The 16,294-nt window shown below is 43.8% G+C and overlaps 1 protein-coding gene, 1 long non-coding RNA gene and 2 pseudogenes across 2 annotated transcripts in view; 3 read left to right on the forward strand and 1 right to left on the reverse strand.

The window, feature by feature from the left end:
• Nucleotides 1–2,174, reverse strand: part of LOC106596942 (MHC class II regulatory factor RFX1) — a 60,591-nt gene extending 58,417 nt beyond the window's left edge. Inside the window, exons 1-2 of the mRNA XM_045690813.1 lie at nucleotides 1,994–2,174; nucleotides 392–731 (exon numbers count right to left, since the gene is read on the reverse strand). Of these exons, the coding sequence (XP_045546769.1) occupies nucleotides 392–698 (307 nt within the window). The 5' untranslated portion in view covers nucleotides 699–731; nucleotides 1,994–2,174. The remainder of the gene's footprint in view (nucleotides 1–391; nucleotides 732–1,993) is intronic.
• A 4,484-nt stretch (nucleotides 2,175–6,658) lies between these two features.
• On the forward strand, nucleotides 6,659–7,739 carry LOC123725425 (relaxin-3-like; annotated as a pseudogene).
• Nucleotides 7,740–9,205: 1,466 nt separating this feature from the next.
• Nucleotides 9,206–10,494, forward strand: LOC123725426 (uncharacterized). Its single transcript, XR_006757891.1, has 3 exons — nucleotides 9,206–9,472; nucleotides 10,165–10,264; nucleotides 10,455–10,494. It is a non-coding gene; the product is annotated as an uncharacterized lncRNA (long non-coding RNA).
• A 194-nt stretch (nucleotides 10,495–10,688) lies between these two features.
• The window catches only part of LOC123725610 (transportin-2-like), a 30,461-nt pseudogene continuing 24,855 nt past the window's right edge, over nucleotides 10,689–16,294 (forward strand).

Raw genomic sequence — 16,294 nt, forward strand, 5'->3', positions numbered from 1 at the left:
TTTCCACTGGGTTAGTAAACCAACCATTAGCCAACCTGGACCTCAGAGAACAGACCAACCATTAACCAACCTGGACCTCAGAGAACAGACCAACCATTAACCAACCTGGACCTCAGAGAACAGACCAACCATTAACCAACCTGGACCTCAGAGAACAGACCAACCATTAACCAACCTGGACCTCAGAGAACAGACCAACCATTAACCAACCTGGACCTCAGAGAACAGACCAACCATTAACCAACCTGGACCTCAGAGAGCTTGTCCTACAGGTCTGGTAGATAACCATGGTAACAGTCGTCAGGAGAGGAAAGTGTGGCTATGGTAGAAGACATGTTTCATCATGTCAGCTACTCTCACCTGAGAGAGTGAGAGAGTGAGAATGCCACACCTGTAACGGTCACTACGATGTACTGTGGTGTGGAACTCTGTCCGTTACTCTGCTGAACGGCAGAACTCTGGATCTCCGCGGTAACAAACTGAGTCTGAGAAGGCGTGGCCAGAACCACTGTCTTCTGGGCCTTGGTGGGCGTGGCTTGAGCAGGAAGTTTGTCCTGTCCGGTTGTGGAGACAATGGACACTGACTGGTTGAACTGGGTTGGCGTGGAGCGGGAGGGCGTGGCTGATTGCGTTGCTATGGTGACAGCGTTGGGCTGGGGGGCCGGCTGGAGCTCTTCTGTGTAGCCTGGGGTCGCCATGACTACCGCCACAGCTGGACCAAGACCACCACTCTGGGGGAAGGATAAGGGAAGGAGTTGGTTATGACACACACACACACACACACACACACACACACACACACACACACACACACACACACAATGTGTAGAATTGTGCCAACACAACTTTCAAACCTTTTTCAACACACTTCATTTCACCTCTTGTGAAAGCACACTGACAAAGGTGGACAGAAACAAGGGTGGAAGTGAGTATTTTGTCTGAGGCTGAGGCACATTAAGGTTCTTCCAAAGCTTGATGGTGAGTTGGTTACTTGAATCAGTTGTGTTGTTCTAGGGCAAAAACCAGAACGTGCACCCAGGGGGCCCCAGGACTGAGTTTGGGAAACCCTGGTCTAAAGCACTGAGGTGTGGGTGGCGTGAGCTCTGACAAATTATTAGAATATTTATATCCAATGAAATGATTGCATATAGACCCTTTAACTATGCCATTACATACATTTGATAATGAGAAGTTTCCACTAGTAGAATATGCCACGTGAGGATTTATGAACTGTGTAACACACACACACACACACACACACACACACACACACACACACGTTCTGATAGCAAAAGCATACAGAAAACGCACCTTGCTCCTTCTCTACTAGCATATCATATCATATTTTCTCCAGTTGCCATTGGTGTATGCTTCTAAATATTGCTTCTCCATTGGCTTCAGGTAATGTCAATCCCACCCATAGGCTCAACCCACCTTCCCCTCCCTGCGTGACAGCCACGGCGAGGACAGCAGAGCATGAGATCTGGCACAGTACGGGCATGACGATCACTTTTACTAGAGAGAAAACTTTTTCACAACTATAAAATAACGGTCAACTTCATGACACATTCGTTTCTATGCTTCAGTTTACACACACTGCCCCTTATGTCTGTTTTGCGATTAGATTTTTTTTTTTAAGTTCGAAAATCTAAAGTGATTTTCTAATCAAAAGTATCCGTGAACATGTGACAAGTATGTCTCGTTCACTAAGTTTAACAATGATTTTTCATGTTAAAAGCTTTGTCGACAAACATTTCGAACAACTAAAAGTACAAGATTCTCATATTACAACACCCGCCATTTTGTATTCCTATAACAGATTTGACATCGTCATAACAACCGTCTGCGTTTGGAAAGCGGTTAGCAACTAGCTGGGACCACTGCTATTCCATCTCTTAACGTTAGATAAAAGCAATAAAACGTTACACAACTTAACAAAATGATTCAGACATAAACATCAGACGACGGTTTAATAAAGGTGTTGCTTATTCACCTCAAATTTCCCCTGGAATATTCCTGGCTTTGGCGTTAAAGTTTGTTTCTTAATGATTCTGGTTGTTGTTGTTGTTGTTGTTGATTCTCGTTGCTTGGTTCTTGTCGCCACGACTACCGTGACTATGGCGCCTCGTCCTCACCCGGGCAACTGTTGCTACCCACCCGTCTTTATCCCGCCCTCTTCTTAACTTTGATTGGATAATTTTGGGGCGATGCCACTCGTTTGTCGTCATGTCATTGGAGCATGTTTATGTCAATCATTTTTATATCAACCGATTGGCTGTCAATCTCTGTCTATCACTTTCACTACCCACTAAAAGTAATAGGAAAACACCCTGGTTCTCCCATTTCCTCGGGGTAATGGCTAGAATGGTTCCAGTTTCTGTCAAATTAACGTCAGAATTGACTTTTCGTAGCAGGTTAGGAGAATTTACGCAGCAGGTTAGGAGAATTAACGTAGCAGGTTAGGACAATTAGGTTAAGGTTAGGAAAGGGATTAGGGTTAGCTAGAATGCAACAATTTTTTTTTTTTACAAAGATGGTTCCTTTCTAGCCATGATCCTGGTTCTCATAATGGTTGGATCGCTGTCAGTGAAATTATTCCAATCAATTGATTATTGCTGTACATTTAAAATGTAGCAATTTATCATATGCATTAGGGGTCCGCGGAGGTACTGCAGGGGTTCCACAGCCAGATCTCAAAATATGTTTAAAAAAGATATAATAATAATAAATAAAATGCATGGTAATTTATGCTTTAAAAATGAAACGTTTTCTCTGCCTCATTGCAAAATGTGTAGAATAGCTGGACATTATCCCATGCCAAGAGGAGGCCTTTTAAATGTATTTTTCCTAGGGCCCAAGACTTGATTCGTCCAGCCATGTAGCCTACTGCAGGAAACAAACATCAGAGTACAACTCCTTGTAAGCTATTTTAATCTCACTCGAGTTGTGATTTTATTATTTGTTTCTTTTTATTTTATTTAACCTTTATTTAACTAGGCAAGTCAGTTAAGAACAAATTCTTATTTACAATGACGGCCTACCCCGGCCAAAGAGGGGTCCCTGATGAATTTGCTACTACAAAAGGGATCCCTGGCCCCAAAGAATTTGAGAACCCCTGCATTAAATCAAATGAAATGTTATTGGTCACATACACGTGATTAGCAGATGTTACAACAGGTGTTGCGAAATGCTTGTGCTTCTAGCTCTGATAGTGCAGTAATATCTAACAAATTACACTACATATACCCAATACACACAAATCTAAGTAGGAATGAATTAAGACTATATACATATGGACGAGCGATGTCAGAGAGGAATGGACTAAGATACAATAGAATAGTATAGAATACAGTATATACACATGAGATGAGTACTGCAAGATATGTAAACATTATTAAGTGACTAAGATACTGTAGAATAGTATAGAATACAGTATATACATATGAGATGAGTAATACCAGATATGTAAACATTATTAAGTGACTAAGATACTGTAGAATAGTATAGAATACAGTATATACATATGAGATGAGTAATACCAGATATGTAAACATTATTAAGTGACTAAGATACTGTAGAATAGTATAGAATACAGTATATACATATGAGATGAGTAATACCAGATATGTAAACATTATTGAGTGACTAAGATACTGTAGAATAGTATAGAATACAGTATATACATATGAGATGAGTAATGCAGATATGTAAACATTATTAAAGTGACTAGTGTTCCCTTCCTTAAAGTGGCCAGTGATTTCTAGTCTATAACTATAGGCAGCAGCCTCTAATGGGCTAATGATGTCTGTTTAACAGTCTGATGGGCTTGAGATAGAAGCTGTTTTTCAGTCTCTCGGTTCCAGCTTTGATGCACCTGTACTGATCTCGCCTTCTGGATGGTAGCGGGGTGAACAGGCAGTGGCTCGGGTGGTTGTTGTCCTTGATGATCTTTTTGGCCTTGCTGTGACATCAGGTGCTGTAGGTGTCCTGGAGGGCAGGTAGTTTGCCCCCGGTGATGGTGATGGTGATGGTGATGCGTTGTGCAGACCTCACTACCCTCTGGAGAGCCTTGCGGTTGCATTAGGTCAAAAATGCATGTTGACAACAATAAATGATGACAGATCTCTTCATCTTTTCTCCCTTACACACACACACACACACACACACACACACACACACACACACACACACACACACACACACACACACACACACACACACACACAACATATGTTGTACTATCCTTCTGGGGACCTAAAATTGATTACCATTCAAAATCCATTTTCCCTAACCCCTAAGTCTTACCCTAACCTTACCCTAACCCTACCCTAACCTTACCCTAAGTCTTACCCTAACCCTACCCTAACCTTACGCTAACCCTAATAGGCCTACAAGCCCACACACTCAAACAAATTTCTTGAGTGAGTGACGTCAAATATATGGCCAAGGAAACTGTTGTTGTGACAATAGACAGGTTTTGTATTGACCCAAGTTTATTAGACAAAAGCAAACGTTGCGACTTGTGTAATGGAAAATGGCAGATGTACTGTAGGATACATTTTTTAAAGATTGAATACATTTTTATCTGTTTGACAGAGGTGGATTTTTATTTTTATCGCGACAAACGATGATGGAAACAGTGTTTTTCAAATAAATTATGATTTCCGAATACATTTTGAAGGTGCACATGATCAGTGTTGCCAACTTAGCGACTTTGTCGCTATATTTAGCGAGTATTCAGACCCCTCTAGCGACACATTTTCAAAAAAGTGACTAGGGACAAATCTAGCGAATTTTTCTGGTGTTATTGGAGACTTTTGGAGACTCTGACATGAAAGCACGTATCGTTCTTACTCTTCTCAACGAGCAGCGGGTGCTGCCGTGAGCCCCGTCCCAAAGCACTCACATGCTGCCCAGTCCTCGCGCAGCAGTCCCTCCCAGCTGCAGTCAGAGCAGGAGATGTTCACCCCTCCGCGGCCAGACTGCAAATGAATCGTGCATGCGGGAAGCCGCTGCTGGCTGATCCCGCCCTGGCTTACATTCAGGGCGGGATGTAAATGTAAAAAACTAATCTAAAAAACAATTTTTTTTTATAAAAAATGTAATAAAAAACGAAGTAACTCCGCCAGAGTGAGTCTTTTGGGTCACTTTTGCCGGTCCCAAGCCCGGATAAAGGAGGGTTGGAATTGTGACATAAAAAAAAACAAGAATCGACAGAAGAAAGTTCATTTGTAGTTCTAAACATAGTTAGGGTGTTTTTTACTCACTTTTTGTCTCTCCCACGATGTTATTCCTCTCTCCTACAGCGTCCATCACAATTACATGCACATGGCCAATTATGCAAATTAGGTGATGATGTCACTTAGCGACTTTTAGGACAGCCAATAGCTACTTTCCTTACTGAGGAGTTGGCAACACTGCACGTGATGTTATTAAGTATAAAGCTCTACTCCACGTGCCATTATAATGCCTAGGCCTACCGCTTGAAAAATGCATTTATTCAACAATAAAAACGTTTTTTTTTTGCACGACAAGGATTTCCTTGACTTTCAAGAATGCCTGAATTGCTTCACATTCCAATTAGAAATGTCACCATTAAATTGTTTCAGATCATCTAGGCCTGCTTGAGTACAAGTTACACTATGGCACGGACCATGGTGGCAATAAGTAGGCACATGAGAATTATTAGAATATGGCAAATATTTTCAATTCTTGCATTCTATCCATGCTGGCTTTTGTGGGCTACCTGAGACATAAAATATAGATGGGCAGGGCATACAGGCTGTCGTCACTTTATTAATGCGCAATTTGCCTAATAGGATTATGGAAACATTTCAAACCACATAATTTTTATTCGACAGGTTTTTGCAAAAAAAAATAGTTTTTTTAATTAAAGCTGTTTGTATCGACACGTTCAATAGAACCGCATCGCGGCAGGCAATTGTCCTGTCCACTTTCAAACTTTGAAAATGTTGACAAAAATACACCAGGGAAGTTAATGGCAACATAGCTACTTTCTCTTTATCCATCCATGTCACAAGAGTCACGACTAATACTCTATACAGGACAGACATGGGGAGTTGAGTATTATTGCATGTGCTCCTGTGTGTCTGTTTATGTGTCAGTATTAGTGCATGTGTGTGTAGGTCCAACTCCTTGTTCATTTAAAACCCGAAGCAATAGCGATCCTATCCCTAACCAGACATGATAGATAGCAGGTTCCCAAAGTTGTGACACTGGAAGCAACCAGGAAACACTGAAAGGTCGCTGACGATTAGATTAAAGACTACACCTCTGACGTGACCTTTTAACCAGGGACACCATTTTAATCGCAACCTCTCTTATTGGGACCATTGTTCTCCTAAAGGTCTCAGGTCTTAGTCATTTCTTATCTGGCTGTACTCTGAGGCCAAGGGGATGAGAGAGAGAGAGGGGAGACTTGGTCATAGTCATGGGGCACCCCAAGTGGAACCCTATTCCCTGTATAGTGCACTACTTTAGACCAGAGCCCAAAGGAAATCCAATTGGCTGTGTTCAGAAGTTGTACACTATGTAGAAAATGAGGGTTCCGTGGGACGTATAAAGCTTCAGTCAGCGGCGCTGGGCTCTCTATATAAGGGGTTCCGGGTCCGCCAAGAGAACCACACAGCACCACCGGGTGAGAGCGAAGGAGACACCGACAGAGACACACAGAGACTCACCAAACCTTCACCAGACCACTGATCCACACCTGCAGCCGGGCTATCACTTTCAAGGCTCTTTCTCTTGGACTCCTCTTTCCTCTCTCTCTCCATCTGTCGCTCCTGATCATGTGGAAGGCTGCAGTGTTGACGTTTGGCCTGTTGGTGGCACTGGTGGGTATGGTGCAGGCTTTAGAGGGCCACTCTAACTCTATCTACGGGGTGAAGCTGTGTGGGAGAGAGTTTATACGGGCCGTCATCTTCACCTGCGGAGGATCGCGTTGGAGGAGAGGAGTGGGCGATGCAGGTGAGATGGGTGTGTGTCTGTGAGAGACGATGTGTATGTGCACCTGTGGCTGTGGTTGTGTATGTGTGGGATTGATTGTCTATGTATGCCTGCATGTGTGTGTGTGTGTGTGTGTGTGTGTGTGTGTGTGTGTCAGTCTCTCTTGTTGTGCATGTCTAAATGTCTGTCTGCCTACGTGTCTGTTTGACTGACTGACTACTCAACTGTCTGCTACTGTAGGACCAACCATACTGAGATGTTTTCCTCGTTTAGCACCATAGACTAATATCTAATATCAATCCTTGCAAGAGAACCAGTTGTTCCTGTAGCCATTTATTTTCTATTAAGCATTCAAATCATTTTATCTTCCTCTTCCTTCCAGGTGACATCCCCATTGACGAGGAGACTGAGGCCTACAGCCCATGGAGCTCCAACGCCATCCCCAGCCTCGCCAGCAAGCAGCGTCCAGGATTGGAGGCCCAGGGCTGGGCAGGCGAGGTCAGGAGGGGAGGCTCTGCCGCTGCTGTGTTCAGTCGTTTGGCTCGCTTCGCCCATGTCAGAGGAAGTGCTAGAGGCGCTGCGCAGCGCGGACAGGAAGGGGCGGGATGTCGTGGTGGGCCTCTCCAACGCCTGCTGCAAGTGGGGCTGCAGCAAGAGCGAGATCAGCTCCCTCTGTTGAGCACTACCAACACCTCTCATTTTCATCCCTCCATCCCCTCGTCCCTCTGCTCAGCTCTTCTACCTCTCCTCCTACATCATCCCATCTCTCATCCCTCTGCTCAGCTCTTCTACCTCTCCTCCTACATCACCCCATCTCTTCTACCTCTCCTCCTACATCACCCCATCTCTCATCCCTCTGCTCAGCTCTTCTACCTCTCCTCCTACATCACCCCATCTCTTCTACCTCTCCTCCTACATCACCCCATCTCTCATCCCTCTGCTCAGCTCTTCTACCTCTCCTCCTACATCACCCCATCTCTTCTACCTCTCCTCCTACATCACCCCATCTCTCATCTCTCTGCTCAGCTCTTCTACCTCTCCTCCTACATCACCCCATCTCTTCTATCTCTCCTCCTACATCACCCCATCTCTCATCCCTCTGCTCAGCTCTTCTACCTCTCCTCCTACATCACCCCATCTCTTCTACCTCTCCTCCTACATCACCCCATCTCTCATCCCTCTGCTCAGCTCTTCTACCTCTCCTCCTACATCACCCCATCTCTTCTACTTCTCCTCCTACATCACCCCATCTCTCATCCCTCTGCTCAGCTCTTCTACCTCTCCTCCTACATCACCCCATCTCTCATCACTCTGCTCAGCTCTTCTAGCTCTCCTCCTACATCACCCCATCTCTCGTGCCTCTCCTCTATCCATTCTACTTTCATTCTTCTGGCCATCTCCATCTCTCACTAACAATCCCTTCATTCCTGCCTGTCTTCTTCCTCTGTCGAGTAAAGACATTCTTTGACCATGCATGTATTCTCTGATCTATGTCAGTATTTTGAGCAGTTTTTGTGTGTTTAGTTACTGATATGACAGTCCAATAAAGTTGTGTTCTGAAAGTGGTAATGTGTTTACCCTATATTGAAATTTCTCAATGACTCATACTTGATGTATTACAGAATCTGAAAATATATATTCAAATATTTGACCACAAAGGTTTTATTTCTCAACAACACTAGACTAGATCAGCGGTTTTTCAAACTCGGTCCTGGCCCCCGTGTGCACGTTTTGTTTTTGCCCTAGCAGTAAACAGCTGATTCAAATAACCAAAGCTTGATGATGAGTTGGTTATTTCAATCAGCTGTGTTGTCTTTAGGTAAAAAACTAAACGAGTACCCAGGAAGGGCCCCAGGACCGAGTTTGGGAAACCCTGGACGAGAGGACGGGTTTTGTTGTGTCCACCTGTTGTAACTTCCTCCTCCCTGTCTTTGGTGGTGGACTTTGACTGGCTGTCACGCACACCTGTTTAATATATGATGACCCCCCACAGACGATTCCATCCTGCTAGGGCCTAGCAGCTAGGCCCACATGGCATTAAAAAGTAGACGTTTATTCCATGCCATAAAATTGTATTTTACACTGTCTATTCACTCACTGGTAAATGTAAATAGAAATTTGACTTTGACTTTGTTGAAAGATTGTCTATTATATTGACCTAACTGATGTTGCAGTGTAATCACGTGTGATGGAACAGATCGGCGATTGGGCAAAACTAATCAAGCGTATGGAACATTGAGCTATCTACGGAAGCCGAGTAAGGACCTGCTGGTGGATTTTTGAATCTGACATGACAGCTATTTCTCACACATAGCCAGAGCTACTTATCGCAACAGAAAGGGGGTTCGGGATTATCTCTTTGCTCTAAAAACAAAGTGAGAGATCAAAACCCTTTGCTACTAAATACATCTGGATTGCATCTGCCATTCTGTAAATGCTCATTGCCACGGTACCGGTAGCTACTGCTAACAAAGCAATTACGGATCTGACAAATCGGTGCGACCAGGTAAAGGCTTTCTTTGGCGGCACTTTCAACATGAAGCTACTAGCTAGCTACCTAACTAACAAGCTAACTAGCCAAATAACCAACGTTAGCTATATAATATGTCATTGTGTTGTCTTTATCGTTTGCACCTGGCTAGCTAACAATGTCTACACTCGTTAATTTGTTAGATGTTTATGTAGCTAGCTAGCTAACGAGCTAATGTCACTAGCGGCGAAATGCGAGGCCGTATCGGCCTACTTGCCCAAGCCGGCCAGGGACTTCCCTACTTTATTAGCATGCAATGCGGAATACTTGCGGAGGCAAAACTAGATTAGGTAACGTTGGCTAGTTACGTATTGAGTTTATAATGGGGACTGATTACTACTAACTAACTAGTTAACGTTAGGTAGGTAGCTAAATGACTTTGTCAACGTCGGTTGATGTGATTTATTTTGATTCCAGGTTGGTTATGTAGCTAGTCTTGATGCTAGTGATTTAAAATGCATTCTTTGCATTCCGACCCTTGACTGACGCGTTCTATTCTTTACTCTGCTTCTGATGTGATGTTGGGCTAGAGAGACAACTCTGCTTGTGACAGCGACACTAGTAGAAACAAACTATGGAGCCGGTGGAGGCTGTAAGGAAAATGTAGAGAAACCTTCCAGTCACTCTTTCTCTCTCTCTCTCTCTCTCTCTCTCTTGTGTGTGTGTAGGATGGAGTGGCAGCCGGATGAACAGGGTTTGCAGCAGGTGCTTCAGCTGCTGAAGGACTCCCAGTCTCCAGACACAGCCACACAGAGAGCTGTGCAGGAAGTATCCTCTCAAACACACAGCAGTGTGTCTGCATTCCAAGAGAGAGAGGCTGTGTGATTGTTTTCCATACTTCATAATGTGTCTCCTCGGGGTGTGAGTGAAAGATGAGTCATGAATGTGTGTGGGATTGTTGGTGATTTGACATGTTGATTGTTTTGTCAGTGAAGGGGTGTTCCTTAACAGTGTGTAGAAACTGGAACAGCTCAACCAGTTCCCCAGACTTCAACAACTATCTCATCTTCGTCCTTACAAGCCTCAAATCAGAGGGTAAGTGTCTGTCTGTCTGTCTGTCTGTCTGGAGATATGTAAAAACGGTTGTGAGCATCAGTCAGTGGTTACTAATCGTTCCCTCTCTCTCCCTCTTTCCTTTCAACCCCCCCTTCTCTCTAGATGAGCCAACCCGCTTCTCCTAAGTGGTCTCATATTGAAGAACAATGTGAAGGCCCACTACCAGAACTTTCCTCCTCTGGTAGCTGACTTCATCAAGAGGGGAATGTCTCAACAACATTGGAGATCCCTCGCCCCTCATCAGAGCAACCATCGGTAAGAGAGAGAGAGTGTGTGTGCTGCAAAGTGAGTCAGGATGTGTGGGTGGTTAAGCCTTTGCAGGTACTGGTGTCAGTCTGTGTGGGAGTATGTGTTCATCAGCAAGATGAAGTGTGTGTGTGTGTGTGTGTGTGTGTGTGTGTGTGTGTGTGTGTGTGTGTGTGTGTGTGTGTGTGTGTGTGTGTGTTTCATGTTTCAGTTTTAGTTTTAATGTCACATACAGTGAAATTCCTCCCTTGCGAGCTCTAAACCCAACAATGCAGTACTAAAAATAACAAGGTAGAACAGAATCCCACAATAAATAATGTTGTGTATAAATGTGTGTGTATGTGCCTATTAGTCAGTGTGTGTGTGTAACCCTCTGCCTCCTGTCTCTCAGGCATCTTGATAACAACCATAGCATCTAAAGGAGAGCTGCAGACATGGCCTGAACTCCTCCCTCAACTCTGTAACCTGCTCAACTCTGAAGACTACAATACCTGCGAGGTCACACACACACACACGCTCCCATCTAATCTTTTGATTGTTTATGTAGGACTTATGTTTAACTTTCTGTGTGTGTGTGTGTGTGTGTGCAGGGTTCTTTCGGAGCCCTGCAGAAGATCTGTGAGGATTCTTCAGAGCTGTTGGACAGTGATGCTCTCAACAGACCCCTGAACATCATGATCCCCAAGTTCCTACAATTTTTTTAAACACTGCAGCCCAAAGATCAGGTCTGTCTCTGTCTGTCTCTGTCTGTCTCTGTCTGTCTCTGTCTGCCTCTGTCTGTCTCTGTCTGTCTCTGTCTGTCTCTGTCTGTCTCTGTCTGTGTCTGTCTGTCTGTCTGTCTGTCTGTCTCTGTCTGTCTGTCTCTGTCTGTCTGTCTCTGTCTGTCTGTCTCTGTCTGTCTGTCTCTGTCTGTCTGTCTCTGTCTGTCCGTCTCTCTGTCTCTCTCTCTCTCTGTCTCTCTGTCTCTCTGTCTCTCTCTCTCTGTCTCTCTGTCTGTCTGTCTCTGTCACCCAGATCAGGTCTGTGTTCTTTCTTTCGTTCTTTTCTTCTTTCTTTCTTTCTCTCAGCCCTCGCTCCATGCTCCCTCCCTGACAAGTAGTTGATTTCTTAAGGCAGCTATTGAATGCAACCAACTTTGTTTCCGCCTCTCCCTCCCTCCTCCAGGTCTCATGCCATAGCGTGTGTGAATCAGTTCATCAGCAGTAGAGCCCAGGCTCTGATGGATCACATCGACACCTTCATCGAGGTGAGACGGGTTGTGACTAAAATGGCACCCTAGTCCTATATAGTGCACTACTTTAGACCAGAGCCCTAGTCCCTATTAGAGGTCGACCGATTATGATTTTTCAACACCGATACCGATTATTGGAGGACCCAAAAAAGCCATTCATTAATCGGCCGATTTTTAAAAAAACTACAAAAATAATACTTAAAAAATTATATATTGCTTATATATATATATATATATATATATATATATAAAAAGAACAATTTTGTTAAATATTTTTTTATTTGTAATAATGACAATTACAACAATACTGAATGAACACTTATTTTAACTTAATATAATACATCAATAAAATCAATTCAGCCTCAAATACATAATGAAACATGTTCAATTTGGTTTAAATAATGCAAAAACAAAGTGTTGGAGAAGAAAGTAAAAGTGCAATATGTGCCATGTAAAAAAGCTAACGTTTAAGTTCCTTACTCAGAACATATGAAAGCTGGTGGTTCCTTTTAACAATATTCCCAGGTAAAAAGTTTTAGGTTGAGGTTATTATAGGACTATTTCTCTCTATACTATTTGTATTTCGTATACCTTTGACTATTGGATGTTCTTATAGGCACTTTAGTATTGCCAGTGTAACAGTATAGCTTCCGTCCCTCTCCTCGAACCAGGAACACACCGGCAACAGCCACCCTCGAAGCATCGTTACTCATGTCGCTCCACAAACCACGCCCTTGCAGAGCAAGGGGAACAACTACTCCAAGTCTCCAGAGCGAGTGTCGTTTGAAACGCTATTAGCGCGCTACCCCACTAACTAGCTAGCCATTTCCGGTTACACCAGCCTAATCTCGGGAGTTGATAGGCTTGAAGTCATAAACAGCTCAATGCTTGAAGCACAGTGAAGAGCTGCTGGCAACGCACAAAAGTGCTGTTTGAATGAATGCTTACAAGCCTGCTGCTGCCTACCACCGCTCAGTCAGACTGCTCTATCAAATATCAAATCATAGACTTAATTATAACACAGTAACGCACAGAAATACAAGCCTTTGGTCATTAATATGGTCGAATCCGAAACTATCATTTACGAAAACAAAACATTTATTCTTTCAATGAAATAGGGAACGGCACTGCATCGATTATATGCACGCATGAGACACGTTAGTTAACTAGTGATTATGTTAAGATTGATTGTTTTTATAAAGATAAGTTTAATGCTAGCTAGCAACTTACCTTAGCTTCTTGCTGCCCTCGCTAACAGGCAGGCTCCTCGTGGAGTGCAATGTAAGGCAGATGGTTAGGCGTTGCACTAGTAACTGGAAGGTTGCAAAAACGAATCCACGAGCTGACAAGGTAAAAATCTTCGTTCTGCCCCTGAACAAGGCAGTTAACCCACTGTTCCTAGGCCGTCATTGAAAATAAGAATGTGTTCTTAACTGACTTGCCTAGTTAAATAAAGGTGCAAAAAAAATCGGCCACATCGGTGTCCAAAAATACCGATTACGATTGTTATGAAAACTTGAATCGCCCAAATTAATCGTCCATTCCGATTAATCGGTTGACCTCTAGTCCCTATATAGTGCACTACTTTAGAGCCAGAGCCCTAGTCCCTATATAGTGCACTACTTTAGACCAGAGCCCTAGTCTATATAGTGCACTACTTTAGACCAGAGCCCTAGTCCCTATATAGTGCACTACTTTTGACCGTGGTCTGTCTGGGTTGAATCCATCGGACAGACGTGATGTACTGTCACAGTTGAAAATCTTTATTATTTAAGAACCCCGCCATCTCTCTCCAGTCTAAATGTTTATTATTAAAGAACCCCCCCCTCTCTCCAGTCTAAATGTTTATTATTAAAGACCCCCCATCTCTCCAGAGTCTAAATGTTTATTATTAAAGAACCCCCATCTCTCCAGTCTAAATGTTTATTATTAAAGAACCCCCCCACTCTCTCTCTCAAGAGTCTAAATGTTTATTATTACGCCGCCCCCCACTCTCTCTCTCCAGTCTAAATGTTTATTATAAAGAACCCCCCACTCTCTCTCTCCAGAGTCTAAATGTTTATTATTACGCCGCCCCCCACTCTCTCTCTCCAGTCTAAATGTTTATTATTCCGCCCCCCCTCTCTCCAGAGGCTAAATGTTTATAATTAAAGAACCCCCTCTCTCCAGAGGCTAAATGTTTTATAATTAAAGAACCCCCCCTCTCTCTCTCCAGAGGCTAAATGTTTATTATTAAAGAACCCCCTCTCTCTCCAGAGTCTAAATGTTTATTATTAAAGAACCCCCCCCTCTCTCCAGAGTCTAAATGTTTATTATTAAAGAACCCCCCCTCTCTCCCAGAGTCTAAATGTTTATTATTAAAGAACCCCCCCTCTCTCTCTCCAGTCTAAATGTTTATTATTAAAGAACCCCCTCCTCTCTCTCCAGTCTAAATGTTTATTATTACCCCCCTCTCTCTCTCTCTCTCTCTCTCAAGAGTCTGTTTGCTCTGCGGGGGATGAGGACTGTGAGGTGAGGAAGAATGTGTAGAGCTCTGTCATGCTGCTGGAGGTCCGGATAGACCGACTCATACCACCTGCACAGCATCTCAGGTACCACCTACGACCTCTAACCTCTAACCCTATGACCTCATACCACACATGCACAGCATCATACAGGTACCACCTACGACCTCTAACCTCTAACCCTATGACCTCATACCACACATGCACAGCATCATACAGGTACGACCTCTAACCCTATGACCTCATACCACACATGCACAGCATCATACAGGTATCACCTCTGACCTCTAACCCTACGACCTCATACCACACATGCACAGCATCATACAGGTACCACCTAGAACCCCTGACCCTACGACCTCATACCACACATGCACAGCATCATACAGGTACCACCTAGAACCCCCTGACCCTACGACCTCGTACCACACATGCGCAGCATCATCAGGTACCACCTAGAACCCCTGACCCTGTGCACTTTTGACCTTTCACATACGCTCATTCATCACTCATATTCCATGTGTTTTTGTAAACCTCCTACCTCAATCTGTTCTTCTATTTCTCTCTCCTTTTATCCTACTTGCCCCCCACACCTCTTTTCCATATTGCCTTCTGTTTCTGTAAGAAATGTCTCTCTCCTCCCAGTACATGCTCCAGCGTACCCAGGACCCAGATGAGAATGTCAGCCTGGAGGCCTGTGAGTTCTGGCTCACCCTGGCTGAGCAGCCCGTCTGCAAGGGCCCTGTCTGGGCACCTGGTCCAGTGGTACACCCCGCCCCGCGCGAGGCAGTGACGACCCAGACCACATGGACGGATACACATCGACCCACAGATGAGGTGATGGCTAGGGGAGTTTTTTTTAGTCGGGTGTAGCTGGATAAAGAGGACTAGTGTGGTTTGGTTGTCACCATCTCTCCTGTCTCTCTCCAGACTCATCCCTATCCTGGTGAATGGGATGAAGTACTCTGAGATAGACATCATCCTCCTGAAGGTGAGTTTACAGACGTCAGTCTGTGAGAAGTGATTGTGTGTGTCAGTCTGGATGTCCCACTCCCAATGTATCGACTAGAAAGAACCATGACTTAACGTTCTCCCTCCCTCCCTCCCCAGGGAGATGTAGAGGAGGAGGATGACACCGTACCAGACAGTGAGGCAGGACATCAAGCCTCGCTTCCACAAGTCACGCACCGTCACCCCTGCAACACGAGGGAGGAGAGGGGGGGAGGGGGAGGATCACGGCGATGACGATGACGACGATGACACGCTCTCTGACTGGAACCTGCGTGAGTGGCTGACCAATCAGAGCCGGGGAAATGGGATTGGCAGCCAATCTTTGGTGTTTGTCCCGTCAAGAGAGAAGACGTAGGGCCAGTCTTTACAGTTCTCAGTTAATGTTACTGATTACCCATGAAGATACACACACACACACACACACACCTGTCTAAATCAGTCACTGTTTAACTAGTGGTGTAGTAAGTGTTTTAACCTCTGTTTCTCTTTCTCTCTCTGTTTCTCTTTCTCTCTCTGTTTCTCTTTCTCTCTGTATATCTTATTTTATAGTTTATTTTATTACATATATATATTATTATTATATTTATATTTTTTATATCTTTCTAATATTATATATACGCATATACATTATATAATTTTATATATATATATATTTAACTTAACATATATATATTGTACTACATATATATATATATTTGGAACATATATATATATTACATATTTAATTATATAATCACTTATATCTTTATT

This window comes from Salmo salar, chromosome ssa12 (assembly GCF_905237065.1).
Source record: "Salmo salar chromosome ssa12, Ssal_v3.1, whole genome shotgun sequence".
Classification (NCBI taxonomy): domain Eukaryota; kingdom Metazoa; phylum Chordata; class Actinopteri; order Salmoniformes; family Salmonidae; genus Salmo; species Salmo salar.